At 48.8% G+C, this 25,110-nt stretch overlaps 1 protein-coding gene across 2 annotated transcripts in view; it reads left to right on the top strand.

Annotated features, from left to right (window-relative positions):
- The window catches only part of dnm3b (dynamin 3b), a 54,996-nt gene that overhangs the window by 19,353 nt on the left and 10,533 nt on the right, over nt 1–25,110 (top strand). Inside the window, exons 7-16 of one of the 2 annotated variants that reach the window (XM_079876494.1) lie at nt 3,011–3,171; nt 3,308–3,450; nt 13,907–14,042; nt 14,130–14,197; nt 14,400–14,538; nt 16,675–16,761; nt 16,881–16,951; nt 17,086–17,137; nt 20,979–20,987; nt 24,282–24,395. In XM_079876494.1, coding sequence (XP_079732620.1) covers nt 3,011–3,171; nt 3,308–3,450; nt 13,907–14,042; nt 14,130–14,197; nt 14,400–14,538; nt 16,675–16,761; nt 16,881–16,951; nt 17,086–17,137; nt 20,979–20,987; nt 24,282–24,395 — 980 coding nt within the window. The remainder of the gene's footprint in view (nt 1–3,010; nt 3,172–3,307; nt 3,451–13,906; nt 14,043–14,129; nt 14,198–14,399; nt 14,539–16,674; nt 16,762–16,880; nt 16,952–17,085; nt 17,138–20,978; nt 20,988–24,281; nt 24,396–25,110) is intronic. The other variant, XM_079876495.1, reaches the window with a different exon arrangement.

The following is a 25,110-nucleotide window of genomic DNA, read 5'->3' as shown; positions in this document are numbered from 1 at the left end:
GGCTATAAGAGTCCTTTATAGGCTAAGTAAAAAGCAAAGGGCTTACAGTCTTAACATTTAGGCTACTTTGCTTAAATTCGATATATTTATTTTCAGTAGGGCCTAATAAATTTGTAGGGATGTAATTTCAGTATGCTTTACCAACGCTATGTATTCAATTAAAGTTCCAAGAGGTCTGGTCTCTATATTTCCTTCCCAGCTGACACTAATATGCAAGTGCACAACAAAAATCACAACTTGTGCTTGCTGCGAACGCAAGTTATTTAAGGTGTCTCAACTGTACACAGTCTACCCTACAGTGTGAATTCGTTACAAGGTTTCATTTAATTAATTTTTTTTCCATCTATGTTGAATATGAAAAGTGAACAGCATGAGTAAGATAGGATGCATTAGGCTATATCGAGAGATGGATATGGAGTGGGTCAGACATGATTTTGACCACTTCATTAAGTTTTGTTTAGTAGAAAACCTTTCTTTAAAGTGAATTTCGTTTTCTATAAATTGTATCTTAATTTTAACCAATTTTTCATCAACCAATTGCCTGTATTTAATAAGTAAGAGAAGCAAATATAACAGACACTAATCATGGAGGCGCCCGTGCGGTCACTTGCGTTGCACGTCAGCTGGAGCGCATCTCATCCTCCTAACTTAACGAAACTCAGCGTATGCCTCACACAGACATGATAAATACATCAAATACACAAAGCTTGAAATGTCTTCAAACGAAATAATTCAAAACGAAAAGAAAAGGCTATACTCTCTGATAATCAGATTATGTCTTTATGTGCATTTATCTCTAGGTGCGTTCACTACAAATATGGCGATCGTCAACTTCATCTTTGCAGTCGACACTGTCAGAAAACACTAGTTTATTGATAAAAATCAATGCACGCATCACCGGATTTACAAATACACATCTTGCTTGTTGCACGCACACATATTATGTCGACAAAACGATATTATGATATAACGAAGTATTATGTTGAAATAACATTATTATTAATAATACATCTTTTAGAATATTTGATTAAATGCTGATTGTTGCGCTTGTTCAATTTAATAAAATTAAAACTTTAATTGTGATAATTAAAATAATTGAAAATTAAATATTTAGTGGCCAAGTTTTGCTAATTTATTATATAGGCTATTATATGCCTATTGCCTATAGTAAGTAGGTCATATTAAGACAATGCATATATTAAGTTATTTTAGCTGTTATGAGAAAAAATAAATCTAACGAAATCTAAAATCTAAATCTAATAAATTAAAAAACTAATAAATTATCTAAAAATAAAAAAACGCCAATTCAACATGCCAGAATAAAACCTGATTTTTGAACAATGCGTAACGCCACTCGGCCTGGTGTGCCAAAACACTACATTTTAAACTTCAATGTTTAATTCAAAACAATCTCAAAACGCGTTGTGACATTTTTTTAAAGCAGTAGCCTAGCCTATATACATTAAGGGCATTGAAACCAGGATCTTAACTAAAACGCGTTCCGCGTAATCTCTCAAAATTTATGCCACACTACTCCATGTATTTTTTTTTTTAAGGACTGCTTTTGAAATCACTATAAATGACTATGCAATTGTATCGCTCACGAGAGCTCTTCATTTATCTAATTCCTCAATAGAATAGCGTCATTGCTCCTAATATCGTCTCTATTTTTAACTTTTGATTCTATTTTTTCAGTTCTAAAATTGATTCTATCTTTAGTTCTATTCTGTTGTAGCCTTATAGGCCTATTTATATATATGAAAAATATGCCTATTAGGTTTAGGGTTTTATATTTAACCCACTTACATTTTAAAATACGGCAATTGCTGCTGATTTGCACAATGTCCCTTTGCGCCACCTGGCGGTCATTTCGGGAACGACTTTGAAATGCGGCTGGTTTATTTTCGCCGCGGTGATTTCGCCGCGGCAGCTGGCGCGGCGGTAATAGGCATTCTGGTTGGGCACCATCTGTAGATATACCCCCCAGTGGGACGACTAATGCTTGGATGATGAGTATGGCAACTCGAGCTTAGATATACCCCCCAGTGGGACCACTAATGCTTGAATGATGAGTATGGCAACTCAAGCTTAGATATACCCCCCAGTGGGACCACTAATGCTTGGATGATGAGTATGGCAACTCGAACTTAGATATACCCCCCAGTGGGACTAATGCTTGGATGATGAGTATGGCAACTCGAGCTTAGATATACCCTCCAATGGGACCACTAATGCTTGGATGATGAGTATGGCAACTCAAGCTTAGATATACCCCCCAATTGGTACTAATGCTTGGATGATGAGTATGGCAATCTCGAGCTTAGATATACCCCCCAGCTGGACTAATGCTTGGATGATGAGTATGGCAACTCGAACTTAGATATACCCCCCAGTGGGACTAATGCTTGGATGATGAGTATGGCAACTCGAGCTTAGATATACCCTCCAATGGGACCACTAATGCTTGGATGATGAGTATGGCAACTCAAGCTTAGATATACCCTCCAGTGGGACTAATGCTTGGATGATGAGTATGGCAACTCGAACTTAGATATACCCCCCAGTGGGACTAATGCTTGGATGATGAGTATGGCAACTCGAGCTTAGATATACCCTCCAATGGGACCACTAATGCTTGGATGATGAGTATGGCAACTCAAGCTTAGATATACCCCCCAATTGGTACTAATGCTTGGATGATGAGTATGGCAATCTCGAGCTTAGATATACCCCCCAGCTGGACTAATGCTTGGATGATGAGTATGGCAACTCAAGCTTAGATATACCCCCCAGTGGGACTAATGCTTGGATGATGAGTATGGCAACTCGAGCTTAGATATACCCCCAGTGGGACTAATGCTTGGATGATGAGTATGGCAACTCAAGCTTAGATATACCCTCCAGTGGGACTAATGCTTGGATGATGAGTATGGCAACTCGAACATGTTTGCCTAGTGCTTTTAGTGAGACAGGCAGTAAATACATGAGCAGTGTCTGTCTGATCCCACAGGTTATATTGGGGTGGTGAACCGCAGTCAGAAAGACATCGACGGGAAGAAGGACATCAAAACGGCTCTGGCAGCGGAGAGAAAGTTCTTCCTCTCTCATCCGTCCTACAGGCACCTGGCGGACAGCATGGGAACGCCACACCTGCAGAAGGTCCTCAATCAGGTACGGCTGCGGTCAGTGTCACCAGATGCTGAAAAACTGCTCGGAATCAGATCACCATTCATAACCTGATTATATGCTCTTGACTTTTAGTTGCAATGCAAAGCTTCCTATTTAACTGTTAATTTGTGTTTGACAGCAACTGACCAACCACATCCGAGACACTCTGCCGGCCTTCCGCAGTAAACTGCAGTCGCAGCTGCTGGCGCTGGACAAAGAGGCAGAGGAGTACCGTCACTACCGGCCCGACGATCCTTCGCGCAAGACCAAAGCCCTGCTGCAGTGAGTGCCTTGACTCTTGACCTGACCGCCTCTCACAGCTCACAGGGTCTGCCAGTGACGCTAACAGAGCGTTTCTGCTGATTTAAGACCAAAGTCCTGCTGCAGTGAGTGCCTCGACTCTTGACCTGACTGCCTCTCACAGCTCACAGGGTCTGCCAGTGACGCTAACAGAGCGTTTCTGCTGATTTAAGACCAAAGCCCTGCTGCAGTGAGTGCCTCGACTCTTGACCTGACCACCTCTCACAGCTCACAGGGTCTGCCAGTGACGCTAACAGAGCGTTTCTGCTGATTTAAGACCAAAGTCCTGCTGCAGTGAGTGCCTCGACTCTTGACCTGACTGCCTCTCACAGCTCACAGGGTCTGCCAGTGACGCTAACAGAGCGTTTCTGCTGATTTAAGACCAAAGCCCTGCTGCAGTGAGTGCCTCGACTCTTGACCTGACCACCTCTCACAGCTCACAGGGTCTGCCAGTGACGCTAACAGAGCGTTTCTGCTGATTTAAGACCAAAGCCCTGCTGCAGTGAGTGCCTCGACTCTTGACCTGACTGCCTCTCATAGCGAACAGCGAATGCTCAACTCTCACTGCTCGACTCTCGACTCCACTGCCTCTCATAGCTCACAGGGTCTGCCAGTGACGCTAAAAGAGCGTTCCTGCTGAGCTAAGACCAAAGTCCTGCTGCAGTGAGTGCCTCGACTCTTGACCTGACCGCCTCTCACAGCTCACAGGGTCTGCCAGTGACGCTAACAGAGCGTTCCTGCTGAGCTAAGTCCAAAGCCCTGCTGCAGTGAGTGCCTCGACTCCCCCGTCTCTCATAGCGAACAGCGAACGCTCGACTTTCGACTCTCGACTCCACCGTCTCTCACAGCTCGACTCTCACAGCTCGACTCTCGTCTCTCACAGCTCGACTCTACCCGCCGCTCACAGCTCGACTTTCGTCTCTCACAGCTCGACTCTCGTCTCTCACAGCTCGACTCTTGACTCTACCCACCGCTCACAACTCGACTCTCGTCTCTCACAGCTCGACTCTCGACTCTACCCACCGCTCACAGCTCGACTCTCGACTCTACCCACCGCTCACAGCTCGACTCTTGACTCTACCCACCCTTCACAGCTCGACTCTCACAGCTCGACTCTCGACTCTCACAGCTCGACTCTCGACTCTCACAACTCGACTCTCGACTCTACCCACCGCTCACAGCTCGACTCTCACAGCTCGACTCTCGACTCTCACAGCTCGACTCTCACAGCTCGACTCTCGACTCTCACAGCTCGACTCTCGACTCTCACAGCTCGACTCTCGACTCTACCCACCGCTCACAGCTTGACTCTCACAGCTCGACTCTCGACTCTACCCACCGCTCACAGCTCGACTCTCGACTCTCACAGCTCGACTCTCGACTCTCACAGCTCGACTCTCGACTCTACCCACCGCTCACAGCTTGACTCTCACAGCTCGACTCTCGACTCTCACAGCTCGACTCTCGACTCTACCCACCGCTCACAGCTCGACTCTCACAGCTCGACTCTCACAGCTCGACTCTCGACTCTACCCACCGCTCACAGCTTGACTCTCACAGCTCGACTCTCGACTCTCACAGCTCGACTCTCGACTCTACCCACCGCTCACAGCTCGACTCTCACAGCTTGACTCTCACAGCTCGACTCTCGACTCTCACAGCTCGACTCTCGACTCTACCCACCGCTCACAGCTCGACTCTCACAACTCGACTCTCGACTCTACCCACCGCTCACAGCTCGACTCTCGACTCTACCCACCGCTCACAGCTCGACTCTCGACTCTCACAGCTCGACTCTCACAGCTCGACTCTCGACTCTCACAGCTCGACTCTTGACTCTACCCACCGCTCACAGCTCGACTCTCACAGCTCGACTCTCGACTCTCACAACTCGACTCTCGACTCTACCCACCGCTCACAGCTCGACTCTCGACTCTCACAGCTCGACTCTCACAGCTCGACTCTCGACTCTCACAGCTCGACTCTTGACTCTACCCACCTCTCACAACTCGACTCTCGACTCTACCCACCGCTCACAGCTCGACTCTCGACTCTCACAGCTCGACTCTCGACTCTCACAGCTCGACTCTCGACTCTCACAGCTCGACTCTCACAGCTCGACTCTCGTCTCTCACAACTCGACTCTCGACTCTACCCACCGCTCACAGCTCGACTCTCGACTCTCACAGCTCGACTCTCACAGCTCGACTCTCGACTCTCACAGCTCGACTCTTGACTCTACCCACCGCTCACAACTCGACTCTCGACTCTACCCACCGCTCACAGCTCGACTCTCGACTCTCACAGCTCGACTCTCGACTCTACCCACCGCTCACAGCTCGACTCTCGACTCTACCCACCGCTCACAGCTCGACTCTCGACTCTACCCACCGCTCACAGCTCGACTCTCACAGCTCGACTCTCGACTCTACCCACCGCTCACAGCTCGACTCTCACAGCTCGACTCTCGACTCTACCCACCGCTCTACCCACCGCTCTACCCACCGCTCACAGCTCGACTCTCACAGCTCGACTCTCGACTCTACCCACCGCTCTACCCACCGCTCTACCCACCGCTCACAGCTCGACTCTCGACTCTCACAGCTCGACTCTTGACTCTACCCACCGCTCACAGCTTGACTCTCACAGCTCGACTCTCGACTCTACCCACCGCTCACAGCTCGACTCTCACAACTCGACTCTCGACTCTACCCACCGCTCTACCCACCGCTCACAGCTCGACTCTCGACTCTCACAGCTCGACTCTTGACTCTACCCACCGCTCACAGCTCGACTCTCGTCTCTCACAGCTCGACTCTTGACTCTACCCACCGCTCACAGCTCGACTCTCGACTCTCACAGCTCGACTCTCGACTCTCACAGCTCGACTCTTGACTCTACCCACCGCTCACAGCTCGACTCTCGACTCTCACAGCTCGACTCTCGACTCTCACAGCTCGACTCTCGACTCTACCCACCGCTCACAGCTCGACTCTCACAGCTCGACTCTCGACTCTCACAGCTCGACTCTCACAGCTCGACTCTCACAGCTCGACTCTCACAGCTCGACTCTCGACTCTCACAGCTCGACTCTCGACTCTCACAGCTCGACTCTCACAGCTCGACTCTCACAGCTCGACTCTCGACTCTCACAGCTCGACTCTCACAGCTCGACTCTCGACTCTCACAGCTCGACTCTACCCACCGCTCACAGCTCGCCACTCACAGCTCGACTCTTGACTCTCACAGCTCAACTCTCGACTCTCGACTCTACCCGCCGCTCACAGCTCGACTCTTGACTCTCACAGCTCAACTCTCGACTCTACCCACCGCTCACAGCTCGACTCTCACAGCTCGACTCTCGACTCTCACAGCTCGACTCTCGACTCTACCCACCGCTCACAGCTCGACTCTCACAGCTCGACTCTCGTCTCTCACAGCTCGACTCTCGACTCTACCCACCGCTCACAGCTCGACTCTACCCACCGCTCACAGCTTGACTCTCACAGCTCGACTCTCGTCTCTCACAGCTCGACTCTACCCACCGCTCACAGCTCGACTCTCGTCTCTCACAGCTCGACTCTCGACTCTACCCATCGCTCACAGCTCGACTCTCGACTCTACCCACCGCTCACAGCTCGACTCTCACAGCTCGACTCTCGACTCTACCCACCGCTCACAGCTCGACTCTCGTCTCTCACAGCTCGACTCTCGACTCAACCCACCGCTCACAGCTTGACTCTCACAGCTCGACTCTCGACTCTCACAGCTCGACTCTCGACTCTACCCACCGCTCACAGCTTGACTCTCACAGCTCGACTCTCGTCTCTCACAGCTCGACTCTCGACTCCACCCACCGCTCACAGCTCGACTCTTGACTCTCACAGCTCAACTCTCGACTCTCGACTCTACCCACCGCTCACAGCTCGACTCTTGACTCTCACAGCTCAACTCTCGACTCTCGACTCTACCCACCGCTCACAGCTCGACTCTTGACTCTCACAGCTCGACTCTCGACTCTACCCACCGCTCACAGCTCGACTCTCGACTCTACCCACCGCTCACAGCTCGACTCTTGACTCTCACAGCTCAACTCTCGACTCTCGACTCTACCCACCGCTCACAGCTCGACTCTTGACTCTCACAGCTCGACTCTCGTCTCTCGACTCTACCCGCCGCTCACAGCTCGACTCTCGACTCTCACAGCTCGACTCTCACAACTCGACTCTCGACTCTACCCACCGCTCACAGCTCGACTCTCGACTCTCACAGCTCGACTCTCGTCTCTCACAGCTCGACTCTCGACTCCACCCACCGCTCACAGCTCGACTCTTGACTCTCACAGCTCAACTCTCGACTCTCGACTCTACCCACCGCTCACAGCTCGACTCTTGACTCTCACAGCTCGACTCTCGTCTCTCGACTCTACCCGCCGCTCACAGCTCGACTCTCGACTCTCACAGCTCGACTCTCGACTCTACCCACCGCTCACAGCTCGACTCTTGACTCTCACAGCTCGACTCTCGACTCTACCCACCGCTCACAGCTTGACTCTCGACTCTCACAACTCGACTCTCGACTCTACCCACCGCTCACAGCTCGACTCTTGACTCTCACAGCTCGACTCTCGTCTCTCGACTCTACCCGCCGCTCACAGCTCGACTCTCGACTCTCACAGCTCGACTCTCGACTCTACCCACCGCTCACAGCTCGACTCTTGACTCTCACAGCTCGACTCTCGTCTCTCACAGCTCGACTCTCGACTCTACCCACCGCTCACAGCTCGACTCTACCCACCGCTCACAGCTCGACTCTCACAGCTCGACTCTCGTCTCTCACAGCTCGACTCTCGACTCTACCCACCGCTCACAGCTCGACTCTACCCACCGCTCACAGCTCGACTCTCACAGCTCGACTCTCGTCTCTCACAGCTCGACTCTCGTCTCTCACAGCTCGACTCTACCCACCGCTCACAGCTTGACTCTCACAGCTCGACTCTCGTCTCTCACAGCTCGACTCTCGACTCTACCCACCGCTCACAGCTCGCCACTCACAGCTCGACTCTCACAACTCAACTCTCGTCTCTCACAGCTCGACTCTCACAGCTCGACTCTCACAGCTCGACTCTCACAGCTCGACTCTCGTCTCTCACAGCTCGACTCTCGTCTCTCACAACTCGACTCTCGACTCTACCCACCGCTCACAGCTCGCCACTCACAGCTCGACTCTCACAGCTCGACTCTCGTCTCTCACAGCTCGACTCTCGTCTCTCACAACTCGACTCTCGACTCTACCCACCGCTCACAGCTCGACTCTTGACTCTCACAGCTCGACTCTCGACTCTACCCACCACTCACAGCTCGACTCTACCCACCGCTCACAGCTTGACTCTCACAGCTCGACTCTCGTCTCTCACAGCTCGACTCTCGTCTCTCACAGCTCGACTCTACCCACCGCTCACAGCTTGACTCTCACAGCTCGACTCTCGTCTCTCACAGCTCGACTCTCGACTCTACCCACCGCTCACAGCTCGACTCTTGACTCTCACAGCTCGACTCTCGACTCTACCCACCACTCACAGCTCGACTCTACCCACCGCTCACAGCTCGCCACTCACAGCTCGACTCTCGTCTCTCACAGCTCGACTCTCGTCTCTCACAGCTCGACTCTCGTCTCTCACAGCTCGACTCTCGACTCTACCCACCGCTCACAGCTCGACTCTCGTCTCTCACAGCTCGACTCTCGACTCTACCCACCGCTCACAGCTCGACTCTCGTCTCTCACAGCTCGACTCTCGACTCTACCCACCGCTCACAGCTTGACTCTCACAGCTCGACTCTCGACTCTACCCACCGCTCACAGCTCGACTCTCGACTCTCACAGCTCGACTCTCGACTCTACCCACCGCTCAGCTTGACTCTCACAGCTCGACTCTCGACTCTACCCACCGCTCACAGCTCGACTCTCGACTCTCACAGCTCGACTCTCGACTCTACCCACCGCTCACAGCTCGACTCTCACAGCTCGACTCTCGACTCTACCCACCGCTCACAGCTCGACTCTCGACTCACAGCTCGACTCTCGACTCTACCCACCGCTCACAGCTTGACTCTCACAGCTCGACTCTCGTCTCTCACAGCTCGACTCTCGACTCCACCCACCGCTCACAGCTCGACTCTTGACTCTCACAGCTCAACTCTCGACTCTCGACTCTCGTCTCTCACAGCTCGACTCTTGACTCTCACAGCTCGACTCTCGTCTCTCACAGCTCGACTCTCGACTCTACCCACCGCTCACAGCTCGACTCTCGTCTCTCACAGCTCGACTCTCGACTCTACCCACCGCTCACAGCTTGACTCTCACAGCTCGACTCTCGTCTCTCACAGCTCGACTCTCGACTCTACCCACCGCTCACAGCTCGACTCTACCCACCGCTCACAGCTTGACTCTCACAGCTCGACTCTCGTCTCTCACAGCTCGACTCTACCCACCGCTCACAGCTCGACTCTCGTCTCTCACAGCTCGACTCTCGACTCTACCCACCGCTCACAGCTCGACTCTCGACTCTACCCACCGCTCACAGCTCGACTCTCACAGCTCGACTCTCGACTCTACCCACCGCTCACAGCTCGACTCTCACAGCTCGACTCTCGTCTCTCACAGCTCGACTCTCGACTCCACCCACCGCTCACAGCTTGACTCTCACAGCTCGACTCTCGACTCTCACAGCTCGACTCTCGACTCTACCCACCGCTCACAGCTTGACTCTCACAGCTCGACTCTCGTCTCTCACAGCTCGACTCTCGACTCCACCCACCGCTCACAGCTCGACTCTTGACTCTCACAGCTCAACTCTCGACTCTCGACTCTACCCACCGCTCACAGCTCGACTCTTGACTCTCACAGCTCAACTCTCGACTCTCGACTCTACCCACCGCTCACAGCTCGACTCTTGACTCTCACAGCTCGACTCTCGTCTCTCGACTCTACCCGCCGCTCACAGCTCGACTCTCGACTCTCACAGCTCGACTCTCACAACTCGACTCTCGACTCTACCCACCGCTCACAGCTCGACTCTCGACTCTCACAGCTCGACTCTCGTCTCTCACAGCTCGACTCTCGACTCCACCCACCGCTCACAGCTCGACTCTTGACTCTCACAGCTCAACTCTCGACTCTCGACTCTACCCACCGCTCACAGCTCGACTCTTGACTCTCACAGCTCGACTCTCGTCTCTCGACTCTACCCGCCGCTCACAGCTCGACTCTCGACTCTCACAGCTCGACTCTCGACTCTACCCACCGCTCACAGCTCGACTCTTGACTCTCACAGCTCGACTCTCGACTCTACCCACCGCTCACAGCTCGACTCTCGACTCTCACAACTCGACTCTCGACTCTACCCACCGCTCACAGCTCGACTCTTGACTCTCACAGCTCGACTCTCGTCTCTCGACTCTACCCGCCGCTCACAGCTCGACTCTCGACTCTCACAGCTCGACTCTCGACTCTACCCACCGCTCACAACTCGACTCTTGACTCTCACAGCTCGACTCTCGACTCTACCCACCGCTCACAGCTCGACTCTTGACTCTCACAGCTCGACTCTCGTCTCTCACAGCTCGACTCTCGACTCTACCCACCACTCACAGCTCGACTCTACCCACCGCTCACAGCTTGACTCTCACAGCTCGACTCTCGTCTCTCACAGCTCGACTCTCGTCTCTCACAGCTCGACTCTACCCACCGCTCACAGCTTGACTCTCACAGCTCGACTCTCGTCTCTCACAGCTCGACTCTCGACTCTACCCACCGCTCACAGCTCGCCACTCACAGCTCGACTCTCACAACTCAACTCTCGTCTCTCACAGCTCGACTCTCACAGCTCGACTCTCACAGCTCGACTCTCACAGCTCGACTCTCGTCTCTCACAGCTCGACTCTCGTCTCTCACAACTCGACTCTCGACTCTACCCACCGCTCACAGCTCGCCACTCACAGCTCGACTCTCACAGCTCGACTCTCGTCTCTCACAGCTCGACTCTCGTCTCTCACAACTCGACTCTCGACTCTACCCACCGCTCACAGCTCGACTCTTGACTCTCACAGCTCGACTCTCGACTCTACCCACCACTCACAGCTCGACTCTACCCACCGCTCACAGCTTGACTCTCACAGCTCGACTCTCGTCTCTCACAGCTCGACTCTCGTCTCTCACAGCTCGACTCTACCCACCGCTCACAGCTTGACTCTCACAGCTCGACTCTCGTCTCTCACAGCTCGACTCTCGACTCTACCCACCGCTCACAGCTCGACTCTCGTCTCTCACAGCTCGACTCTCGACTCTACCCACCGCTCACAGCTTGACTCTCACAGCTCGACTCTCGACTCTACCCACCGCTCACAGCTCGACTCTCGACTCTCACAGCTCGACTCTCGACTCTACCCACCGCTCACAGCTTGACTCTCACAGCTCGACTCTCGACTCTACCCACCGCTCACAGCTCGACTCTCGACTCTCACAGCTCGACTCTCGACTCTACCCACCGCTCACAGCTTGACTCTCACAGCTCGACTCTCGTCTCTCACAGCTCGACTCTCGACTCCACCCACCGCTCACAGCTCGACTCTTGACTCTCACAGCTCAACTCTCGACTCTCGACTCTCGTCTCTCACAGCTCGACTCTTGACTCTCACAGCTCGACTCTCGTCTCTACCCACCGCTCACAGCTCGACTCTCGACTCTCACAGCTCAACTCTCGACTCTCGACTCTCGTCTCTCACAGCTCGACTCTTGACTCTCACAGCTCGACTCTCGTCTCTCACAGCTCGACTCTCGACTCTACCCACCGCTCACAGCTCGACTCTCGTCTCTCACAGCTCGACTCTCGACTCTACCCACCGCTCACAGCTTGACTCTCACAGCTCGACTCTCGTCTCTCACAGCTCGACTCTCGACTCCACCCACCGCTCACAGCTCGACTCTTGACTCTCACAGCTCAACTCTCGACTCTCGACTCTACCCGCCGCTCACAGCTCGACTCTCGACTCTCACAGCTCGACTCTCACAGCTCGACTCTCGACTACTCCGCCTCCCATAGCGAACAGCGAACGCTAACGCTGTCACATGACAGTTTAAGTAAGAGATAGTGTACATCCAGCCGGTTGTTATCTTAGAATCAACCCTCGACAGGGTGATCAGGATCAGGTCTTGCTTCAGCCTTAAGGGGTTTATTCTGAGATAACAACCGGTGTGTACATCATCCCGCTTATTACACGGCTACTTGCCACATAAGTAAATAATTAGACACAAAATATTGATCTGAGTTGAAATATTTTATTAGGTCTTTAAACGCAAAGCTTCTGTGGAGAGAGCAGTTTCAGCGGCAAGATCAAACTAGATGGACATTTAAGAGATACGGTATACAGTCATACCTAGCCTGGGTTTCCCCATGCTGCCTTGCGCGCAGCACGATTTTATTCACGCTGCTAGGCAGCCTGGACACCATGGACTAGATTTTCCCATCATAAAGGGAACCAGTCACAGAACGGGGAGGGAGCAGCAAGACGATGACGACGTCTATGCGACACACCGAAGCAGTTCTTCCTCGTCGAATTTCTGTCACTCTGCATACGTCATCTGGTATAATTGAAGCGATTGGCTATGAGCTACATACAGGCGCATTTGATAGACATTCGTAGTGCCCAATAAACGGCTCTGGGCATTCGTAAACCACGCCTCAAATACGAGAAAATGAACGTGGTTCCCAGACCACGTCTCAATGAGACGAGGTCTGACGTTAGCCAGGCTACAGTCATACCACTAATTACACAGCATTTCACCACATAAATAATTATGGAGATAAGAGATATTGATATCAGATTAAACTGTTTTAACATCGTACCTGTTTCTTATAATCCAACAGTGTACAAAACAATAGTCACAAAATGGCAGCAGCTGCGTTTCTATGAAACAAGAGAGAGCAAGTCCACGATACTGGATGGCATAAGTAAATAACTGTACACAAAATATTGATTTGACTGAGTTTTAATAGTTTACCAGCTCACCAAAAGCAAAACTTCCACGAAGAAAAAAACGCTCCTAGTAAGCGTATAGCGCTGCTGACTTCAGTGACCCGGATGAGCCTGTGTTTCTGTTTTCAGAGAATAATAAACCGCTGGATGGTGCGATTGACCAATCAGAATCAAGCAGTCCACAGAGCCGTGTAATAATATAGGTTAATGGGAGTGTAAGAAAGCTTAGAGCAAGTGAAAATAAAAGTGTTGTATTTTGTAATTTGGTTCATTCTTTGATCTAAAGACATACAGTATGATACAGTTCAGTCACAGCAGAGCGGCTCAATGAACAGATCAGACACACATGTGGATGTCAGGACACTCAGGCAGAAGTTGCAGATGTCTGTTTGTGTTTGTGACAGGATGGTTCAGCAGTTCTCGGTGGACTTTGAGAAGCGCATCGAAGGCTCTGGCGATCAGGTGGACACCGTTGAGCTGTCGGGTGGAGCCAAGATCAACCGCATCTTCCACGAGCGCTTCCCGTTTGAGCTGGTCAAGGCAGGTGTTAGCACACGCACTCTACACATTACGGTTTCGCATTTTCTTACTTCTTCATCCAAAGTTTTCTTGTGTTCTGTGACACAGATGGAGTGCGATGAGAAGGAAATGCGTCGTGAAATCAGCTACGCCATTAAGAACATTCATGGCATCAGGTGAGAGTTTGTTTTACTCGTTCATATGCTGATTGAGCGTGTTGAGATCGAGTATGCATGACCTGTCACAAATCCTCTTTAGTTCCTCACTTTTATTGTAGATCCATGGATTTTATTATCAGATGTGTATAATAAGTGAGGGCCCTGGTGTTTTTAGCAGTGCTGTGGGAACTTGAGCATAATTCTGTTGTTTGTGATGCAGGACGGGTTTGTTCACTCCAGACATGGCCTTTGAGGCGATCGTGAAGAAGCAGGTTGTGAAGATAAAGGAGCCGTGTATTAAATGCATTGACCTGGTGGTTCAGGAGCTGATCAACACAGTCCGTCAGTGCTCCAATAAGGTAAACAAGTCACGACTGCTACTGAATATAACACAGCTGTCCTGACCAATCAGCATCAAGGGCCGGAGCTATCCTGACCTATGACTGATATAGAAGGAGCTCTGGCATATACAGCAGCCACAAAGAGGATGTGTTCACTTGTGTTGCTGTTTAAATGCCGTCCAATGGGTCAAGTGTGTGTATCTCAAATGCTGCAGGCTCTTTTCTCAGAAATAACCTCACTTTTCTTCATCATTCGTATTGTTCATGTTGCTCAGTGAGGAACCGCCAGTGAAGTTAAACACATTCAAGTAACAAACGGCATCTTTATTTACTCATCCCCATGTCACTAATATTGTTTTCCATCGAACACAAAAATGGAAATTGAGAAGCAGCTTGACTGGAAGAAATCCACTCGTCTATACGAAGGGACAGGAGTGAAAGGAAGTGAATTGTCTTGTTGAAGTAAACTAGTCCACTTCTGCCCTCCTGAAATTTCCCAAATCTGTTGATATTTACATGGGGACCACACCTGAGAAGATCCCTGTGAGCGGGACTGGGCTCGACTGAACACAGAATGGAGACGCACTTTTCAAGGAAGACTCTCAGACCCAAATCCTTTTTAAGACTAAGAACAATATCCCAGTGTTACGTAGTCAGACTGCCGCCAACCGGTTGTGGAGAATTCAACATGCGGATGCCCTGGAGCCCCAGACGGGCTTGTGCTGCGTCATACTCTTTGTGAAAGAATCTGAAAGCTTACATGGAAAGACTGCCTTGCCCTTGAAGGCCAATGTCAGAATTTGCCTGTGCCTCTGCACAATCTGAATATGAACATATCCCTCCTTCAGGCATCTTTCTGATCTGTCGTCAGAGCATCTAGCCTCAGTATTCAGAGACACCATTTCATAATAGTGAAATTCAACCGTCTCACATCCAAAATTGCGTGCAACTTTGTGTCTTTCTTAGATACAAGAAAATCAAACCACAATGGGGAAGAACTCTGTTAAACCAAGTGGATGATGTTGCCACTGAATACCATGTGTTTTATCATCCAAATGATCCATTTGGGAACAACTGGCAGCATTATCTTCGACAGTATGATTTAAAGTGCAGTGATTTTTAGAGACATCAAGACTGCACCATTGCTACATGTTTGCAACAGCAGAGATCTCTGCATAAACCAGCTGGCTTATTCTGGTATAGTGCTAGTCTAGCTGGTGGACCAGCATAGTTATTTTGTTTTAAAGAAAAACAGAGCTGGTGTAGCTGGTCCACAGGCTCTTCCACTTCCCATGCAGTGACCAGCTTATAAAACACACCTTATGTTGGTGAACAGCAACGATTTCTGCAGCACAGGAAGAAGGGGGGATGAACTCACTCTACAGAACCCAACAGTAGGGGATCCCTTGACTTTAAACTGTGACTCAAGAGTGTGGAAAAGGGGACAGTGTGTGAACTGAACAGTCTGACTGGTGGGAGGACAAAATATTGTGCTTGGGACTGTGTTTAGAGCAGGGGTCTCTAACCCTGCTCCTGAAGATCTGCTGACTCCTTTTCCAAACCTGCTCCACAAGACAGCTGCTGTTGTTTTCAAGTCACCTGAACACCTTGGTTAACTGGTTCAGGTGTGACTGTCATGTTGATCTTCAACTGTAATAAAACAAAGGCACAAATGTCGTTCTCGTCAACCCAGTGCTTGCACAACAAGGGCAATCCAGATCAATCATGTACCTTTACGGGTAGAGTCGAGTACGAGAGTCGAGTACAATTAGTTACAACATCAGTTTCTACTATAAAGCGTCTCTCCAGTGTGTTCATGTTCTTACTCTCATCTGACCCCGACCGACTGAACAGAAGAAATGAACCACACAAGTTCTAGAAGTATATTGTTCTTCGTATATTGGGGTCTTGACATTATCATTACAGTAGTCCATATAATTATCGTGCACTATATTTCAAGTCATACAGTAACCTTTTGCAGAGCCAGATCTCCACTGAGTAACAACTTAACGGAGGTGTGTTTGTCAAGCAAAGCCATCACACTGGTCTGGTAACACTGTTGCAGTGTAGTTTAGTACTATGACATGCAGCCACTAATCCTAAAACTATTGGTCAGATTTTTAATATTGTATTTTTGATTTTCTGCATATTTAGCTGGATTCTTTCCCAACCCTGCGAGAGGAAACAGAGCGGATTGTCACAACTCATATCCGTGACAGAGAGAGCAAAGCCAAAGAGCAGGTACGGTATGCCTGGATATCTGTGAACGCAGGGAATATAATGGGATTACGGCTCTGTAATGAGATTACGGATCTGTACTGTTGTGGAAACACTGTATGTGCATCTATATGTCTCTGCAGGTTTTGCTGCTTATTGACGTTCAGCTCGCATACATTAACACCAACCACGAGGATTTCATTGGCTTTGCGAAGTATGTACAACACCAGGAAATGTTTGTCTGAGCACATGCTTAGACACGTTCTGATTGCAAAAACATACATATTAGATATTAAATGTTTCATCTTTATGTCATATTCACCATTGCTTTCTCTCCCTCTCTATCAGTGCACAGCAGCGAAGTAACCAAGCAAACAAGAAGAGTTCTGCTGGAAACCAGGTCAGTGTGTCCAAAATGTGCATTTGTGAAGGCCATATACAAAGTTCTGTCATGAAACACTAGATGGCGCAGACTGACAGGTCCTTAAATCATTCTGCTTGCAATCACATCATTCTCTATAGGGCACAGCTGATTGGCTCCTACTGTATCTTAACTTTCAAATATGTGGTCGGCATTTGCTGTAGTAGTTTGCAGCGTGCTTTCAGAAACCCTTCACCTTCCCCAGCTCCACCTGTATAGATATGCTACTGGTAATGATATGGGTAAATAATGTATGCTATATTGTACAGCAGCAGCATGTCTTACTTGCTCACAGCAGCGTGATGTATGTATTGGCAGTAGCAAGTCCCGTACTTGTTCTGCAGCAACAGCAATTACAGCAGCAACAACAACCAACAGAAGAAGCAATAACAGCAGCAATACCCAACAGCGATAACAGCAGCAGCAACAACAACAGCAGCAGCAGTAATAACAGCAGCAATAACAGCAGCAACAGCCGCAGCAGTAATAACAGCAGCAGCAATAACAGCAGCAGCAGCAGCAGCAATAACAGCAGCAGCAATAACAGCAGCAGCAGCAGCAGCAGTAATAACAGCATCAATAACACCAGCAGCAGCAGCAATAACAGCAGCAGCAGCAGTAATAACAGCAGCAGCAGCAGCAATAACAGCAGTAACAGCAGTAATAACAGCAGCAGCAGCAGCAATAACAGCAGCAGCAGCAATAACAGCAGCAGCAGCAGCAATAACAGCAGTAACAGCAGTAATAACAGCAGCAGCAGCAGCAATAACAGCAGCAGCAGCAATAACAGCAGCAGCAGTAATAACAGCAGCAGCAGCAGCAATAACAGCAGTAATAACAGCAGCAGCAGCAGCAGCAATAACAGCAGCAGCAGCAGCAATAACAGCAGCAGCAGCAGCAATAACAGCAGCAATAACAGCAGCAGCAATAACAGCAGCAGCAGCAATAACAGCAGCAGCAGCAGCAGCAATAACAGCAGTAATAACAGCAACAGCAGCAATAACAGCAGTAATAACAGCAGCAGCAGTAACAGCAGTAATAACAGCAGCAATAACAGCAGCAGCAATAACAGCAGCAGCAGCTGCAATAACAGCAGTAACAGCCGTAATAACAGCAGCAGCAATAACAGCAGCAGCAGCCGCAATAACAGCAGCAGCAGCAGCAATAACAGCAGTAATAACAGCAGCAGCAATAACAGCAGCAGCAGCAATAACAGCAGTAATAACAGCAGCAGCAGCAGCAATAACAGCAGCAGCAGTAATAACAGCAGCAGCAGCAGCAGCAATAACAGCAGTAATAACAGCAACAGCAGCAATAACAGCAGTAATAACAGCAGCAGCAGCAGCAGCAGTAACAGCAGTAATAACAGCAGCAGCAGCAGCAATAACAGCAGCAGCAGCAGCAGCAATAACAGCAGTAACAGCAGTAATAACAGCAGCAGTAACAGCAGCAGCAGCAGCAGCAATAACAGCAGCAGCAGCAGCAGCAGTAGTAATAACAGCATCAATAACAGCAGCAGCAGCAATAACAGCAGCAGCAGCAGCAGCAGTAGTAATAACAGCATCAATAACAGCAGCAGCAGCAGCAATAACAGCAGCAGCAGCAATAATAACAGCAGCAGCAGTAATAACAGCAGCAGCAGTAACAGCAGCAGCAGTAATAACAGCAGCAGCAGCAGCAGCAATAACAGCAGCAGCAGTAACAGCAGCAGCAGCAGCAATAACAGTAGCAGCAGTAACAGCAATAACAGCAGCAGCAATAACAGCAGCAGCAGCAGCAGCAGCAATAACAGCAGTAACAGCAGTAATAACAGCAGCAATAACAGCAGCAGCAGCATTAATAACAGCAGCAGCAGCAGCAGCAGCAATAACAGCAGCAGCAGCAATAACAGCAGCAGCAATAACAGCAGCAGCAGCAGTAATAACAGCAGCAGCAGCAGTAATAACAGCAGCAGCAGCAGCAATAACAGCAGCAGCAATAACAGCAGCAGCAGCAATAACAGCAGCAGCAGCAGCAATAACAGCAGCAGCAGTAATAACAGCAGCAGCAGTAACAGCAGCAGCAGTAATAACAGCAGCAGCAGTAACAGCAGCAGCAGTAATAACAGCAGCAGCAGCAGCAGCAATAACAGCAGCAGCAGTAACAGCAGCAGCAGCAATAACAGTAGCAGCAGTAACAGCAATAACAGCAGCAGCAATAACAGCAGCAGCAGCAATAACAGCAGTAACAGCAGTAATAACAGCAGCAATAGCAATAGCAGCAATAACAGCAGCAGCAGCATTAATAACAGCAGCAGCAGCAGCAGCAGCAATAACAGCAGCAGCAGCAATAACAGCAGCAGCAATAACAGCAGCAGCAATAACAGCAGCAGCAGCAGCAGCAATAACAGCAGCAGCAGCAGTAATAACAGCAGCAGCAGCAGCAATAACAGCAGCAGCAACAATAACAGCAGCAGCAGTAATAACAGCAGCAGCAGCAGCAGCAAAAACAGCAGCAGCAGCAGCAGCAATAACAGCAGCAGCAGCAATAACAGCAGCAATAGCAATAGCAGCAATAACAGCAGCAGCAGTAATAACAACAGTAACAGCAGCAATAGCAATAGCAGCAATAACAGCAGCAGCAGTAATAACAGCATCAATAACAGCAGCAGCAGTAGTAATAAAAGCAGCAGCAGCAGCAAAAATAACAGCAGTAGCAGCAGCAGCAGCAATAACAGCAGCAGCAGCAATAACAGCAGCAGCAGTAATAGCAGCAGCAGCAATAACAGTAACAGCAGCAGCAGCAGCAGCAATAAGAGCAGCAGCAGCAGCAGCAGTAATAACAACAGCAGCAGCAGCAGCAGTAATAACAGCAGCAGCAGCAATAACAGCAGCAGCAGTAATAACAACAGCAGCAGCAGTAATAACAGCAGCAGCAATAACAGCAGCAGCAGCAGCAATAATAACAGCAGCAGCAGCAATAACAGCAGCAGCAGCAGTAATAACAGCAGCAGCAGCATCAATAACAGCAGCAGCTTCAGTAATAACAGCAGCAGCAGCAAAAATAACAGCAGTAGCAGCAGCAGCAGCAATAACAGCAGCAGCAGCAATAACAGCAGTAACAGCAGCAGCAGTAACAGCAGCAGCAGCAGCAATAAGAGCAGCAGCAGCAGTAATAACAACAGCAGCAGCAGCAGCAGCAGCAGTAATAACAGCAGCAGCAGCAATAACAGCAGCAGCAGTAATAACAACAGCAGCAGCAGTAATAACAGCAGCAGCAATAACAGCAGCAGCAATAATAGCAGCAGCAGCAATAACAGCAGCAGCAGCAGCAGTAATAACAGCAGCAGCAATAACAGCAGCAACAGCAGCAATAACAGCAGCAGCAGCAATAACAGCAGCAGCAGTAATAACAGCAGCAGCAGCAGCAATAACAGCAGCAGCAATAACAGCAGCAGCAGTAATAACAGCAGCAGCAGCAATAACAGCAGCAGTGTAGCAGCTCTATTCCGCCAAGACCAAACATATCACCATTGTCATATATCCATTATCATGCCAAACACTCAGAGAGTTGTCATGGCAGAACTATGTTTATGACACTCCAGATATTAATGTTGTTTAGTTTTTTGCTGCTGTTTGATGTGGCTTTGACTTTCTTTCTGCTCTGCTTCTATTACCTTCATTTATCCACTGCAGGATAAATGTACTTCGGTTTTGATTATGTTATGGACATTTTAATTTTTGTGTGTTTCTGTTCTGAAAAACACGTGTCATGTTTTCTTCACCTCCCTCCTGTGTGAACGAGCGGCTCCTGCATGACGAGCTGTTGTCTTTTCCCTCAGGAGCTCCAGGTAAGAGCGCCTGTGTTATTTCTGCTCTGTCTCATAGACTGTGACTGTGATGAGAGATAGGAACTCCTCTGGGGTTGTTGATGCATCATTACAACAGCATTCACAAAGTTTTATCTCACTCAATCCTGTATGTTTCCTCATTACGTTAATTTAGCGTGACATGTCACCTTTGTGTGTTATCTTTCTCATTGCCATTCCCGGTGGAGACTCCGATGAGTCTGTAGCTCATTTTGACTCGTTCAGGAACATTCAGGAGTTTCCTGTCATGTTAGTGGAGATTAGAGTCTGTGTTTGATGGCCTGACAGGTTTCAGTATCAGCTGTACCAGTTCTCCGCAGCTCATGTGTAAAACACAAGCAGGCGTTCCTCTTTTTCCCTTCAGTGTCGTGTGGTAAAGTTGCAGTGATGAGAGGTAAGCAAGGGAACTGGACGCTGCTGTAATGTCCACGTGTGGGGTCAAGCTGTGTCTGTGTGTGTCTCTCTCTCCAGGCCTCGTCTCCTCCAGCTTCTGGCATCATTGTAAGCATCAGGTTCTTGTGTGTAATAATATCTGGAGGTGACGAACAGCACAGTTGTAGAGCAGTTCAGCACTGCATGCGTCAGAGAGAACATCTGCTGTCGGCTCTCTCACACTCGATTCACAGAGTCTTCAGAAAGTCTTGCATTTATTCACACTGCAGCTTTATTCTGAAATGCTTTCCACATCTACACTCCACACCCTATAAGAACAGCAAAACCCCAAAGATTGCATTCAGACCCTTTGCTGTGTCACTTGAAGTTCAGCTCTGGATAATCTTTGAGAAGGTTCTACACTCTGATTGGAGTAAATTTGTGGCATGATTTGGAAAGACGCACAACTAGGATACGCTCTAGGAACATTTTGCCAACGTTCCCATTAAGTTATGAAAACGTTATTTCTGAATGTTCAAAACATATTGGGCCCTATTTTAACGATCTGAAACGCAAGTGTCAAAGCGCAAAGCGCAAGTAACTTTGTGGGCGGGTCTCGGCGCTGTTGCTATTTTCCCGGCGGGATAAATGACTCTTGCGCCAGGCGCAAATCTAAAATGGGTTGGTCTGAAGTAGCTTCATTATTCATAGGTGTGGTTTGGGCGTAACGTGAAATAAACCAATCAGAGCATCATCTCACATTCCCTTTAAGAGCAGACGCGCTTTTTCCTTGGCGTATTGCTATTGTAACGGCGGATTTGCCAGACGCACGAGGAGCGGTTCACAGCCGAGGAGAGCAACGCTCTCGTCACGGCCGTAAAAGAGAGAGAAGTGACATTGGGGATGGAGAAACACACCCAAATTAGCTTCGGTTAAACAGGTATATAATAATGTGGGTAAATGTGTAAGCTAGATGTATGCTTTTATAATAAATTATCTATCTATCTATCTATCTATCTATCTATCGTTTGTAATAATGTATGATTTGCAAAAATGAAAACTGCTGCTTCTGTGTAGATTAGAGAATCAAAGTGTATGCGCGTTGTGCTCACGCTACATTATGGTCAGGCATGCGCCCTTAAAATAGCATAATGAACAATGCGCAACGCGCCACTGACTTTAGACTAGGTTTTTTCTGGCCAGTGGCGCAATTGTTTTATGGAACAGTAAAATAGCACCAGGGATTGTTTGCGCCGGAACACGCCTCCTTTTTTGCGCTGAACCGCCCAGGGAGCGCAAGTTCATTCCCTAGTTTAGCGACGTGCTTCTGTGGAGGGAAAAGCGCGCTTTGCGCGGGTGCAAAATAGGAATGAAACATGCGTCGGTGTACAAAGTCAATTGCGCTGGGTGCAAGATAGGGCCCCCAATGTGTTTTATTGGTTATATGAGCTTTAAAGGAACATTCCATTATATCATTCTTCACACATTATGGGAATGTTACTTTTGAATGTTCTCTTTAACATTTACACAATGTTAGACGAACATCCAACTGAAACGTATCAGAAAAAAAAACGCTCCATGAACGATGTATAAGTAATGTTTTTGTTCTAATGATTTGAGATGATTAAATGATTAAAGACCAGATAACTTTGAACAAACGTTCTTTTAAAGGTACTGGAAGAACATTTGTTCATAACTTTGAGAGAACGTTCCCTGTTGGCTGGATAAGAGCTAAACATGCATATCAGAGAAACCATCAAGGCCAGAGGTCAGAGGAGCGGCCTGAAGGTCTCAGAGACTGTGATGGTGTCGAGGCACAGATCAGGGGAAACACTTCATCTGCTTTACAGGTTCACAAGAGCCTCCTAATGAGATCTGAGGGGGTTTCTCAGGTAAACATGGCCAAACACAGACGTTCTTACTGAGACCTGCTCCAGAACCAGCCGAGACACACTTTCTTAATCAAACATCTGTGGAGAGATCTGGAAATCACGGTCATCCAGCTGGACAGAGCCTGGAAGAAGGGAAGAAAACCAGCAGATGTTCAAAGCTTGTGGTGTCAAACCCAAGACGACTGAGGCTGGACTCGCTGCCAATGGTGCTTCAGCCAGGGGTCTGAATACTTATGCAATGAAATATGTCGTTTCTATAATAGATTTGGTCATTATGTGTAACTGAGTGTAGATGGATGGGAATGTGAAGGGCTCTGAACACTTCCTGAGCGCACCGTACTGTAGTGTGTGGAGTTGAACACCGAGCACTGCACTCGCTCATGTTCACTGACGTCTCGTGTGTCTCAGAGACAAGAGTGCAGCACTTCAGACGCATGCTTGAGACTGCATTATAATCACTTTACTCAGACTCTGTTGAAAATAACTACCATTAATAAATGAATTACAGTAACGAAAGTGATATATCGGTCAGCTGTAATCCTGGATGCTGATTGGCCGAAACTGTGTTCCAGCTGATTCCTCCATATAGTAACAGCTTTGGCTCTTTAATCGTATCACTGCACATCTGCCAGAGCTGGTCAATACTGTGTTTGAAACATGCTTGTTTGAATATGAATGCTTTCTGTAGTAACACAGCTACACCAGTAGGTGGAGACAAGTGACCGTGTGTCTTTAAATCCTCCGTTCAGCGGGTATGAGACACAAGACTGTCGGCCTCTGTTCTCTCATATAGTGCACTAGTCTCTATTTCTACAATACCAGCAGCTTGTGCAGGTTTTCATTTTACACACGTCTTCTTTAACACACACCGCACCTTGTTGATTTCTCCCATCGATCACAGACTTTACTCATCCACACTTTGCATTGATCAGTGTCGTATGTGTGTTGATCAGTGTTGTGTTTCTGCATTTAGCCGAGTTTGCGATGTGACGCGTCTTGTTTCCTCCGTCAGGTCATTCGTAAGGGCTGGTTGACCATCAATAACATCAGCATCATGAAGGGCGGAGCGAAGGAGTACTGGTTTGTGCTGACCGCCGAGAGCCTGTCCTGGTTCAAAGACGACGAGGTGAGCGCTTTCGTCCTGATGAGGGACATTCAACCATATCGTCTCATGCATCACGAGCTGATGTGAAAAAGCAGACCTGCACAAACTCTACATAGAAACAGTCAGATCTTCTCCATTCATGTGTGCTCATTAAAGCTGTTTGTCATTTCCACCAATCAGAGCTGCTAAAATAATCACTGGACTGGTTTGTAGCTGTAAATGAAGAGATGTCTCATCGATCACAAGTTCAGTATGGCGTACCACAAGGCTCAGTACTAGGACCGTTGCTGTTCACTCTGCACATGCTACCCTCACACACACACACACACACACACACACACACACACACACACACACACACACACATACACACACACACACACACACTCTGTACATGCTACCATTAGGAGATATCATTAGGAAGCATGGCATTAGTTTTCACTGTTATGCCGACGATACTCAGCTCTATATTTCTTCACGCCCTGACGAAACTTACCAATTCACAAAATTAACAGAATGCACAGCTGTTATAAAAATTGGATGACTCGTAATTTCCTACTTCTAAATTCTGAAAAAACAGAGATTCTAATTATTGGACAAAAAACGTCCTCACGTAATAACCTAGAATACTGTCTAACACTTGATGGCTGCTCTGTTAAGTCTTCGTCGTCGGTCAGGAACCTGGGTGTGCTCTTTGATACCAATCTTTCATTTGAAAGTCACGTGTCTAGTATCT

The sequence above is a fragment of the Squalius cephalus genome (genome assembly GCF_949319135.1).
Source record: "Squalius cephalus genome assembly, chromosome: 7".
Classification (NCBI taxonomy): Eukaryota; Metazoa; Chordata; class Actinopteri; order Cypriniformes; family Leuciscidae; genus Squalius; species Squalius cephalus.
Note: the sequence above shows the minus strand (reverse complement) of the source record. Positions and strands in the feature narration are given on the sequence as shown.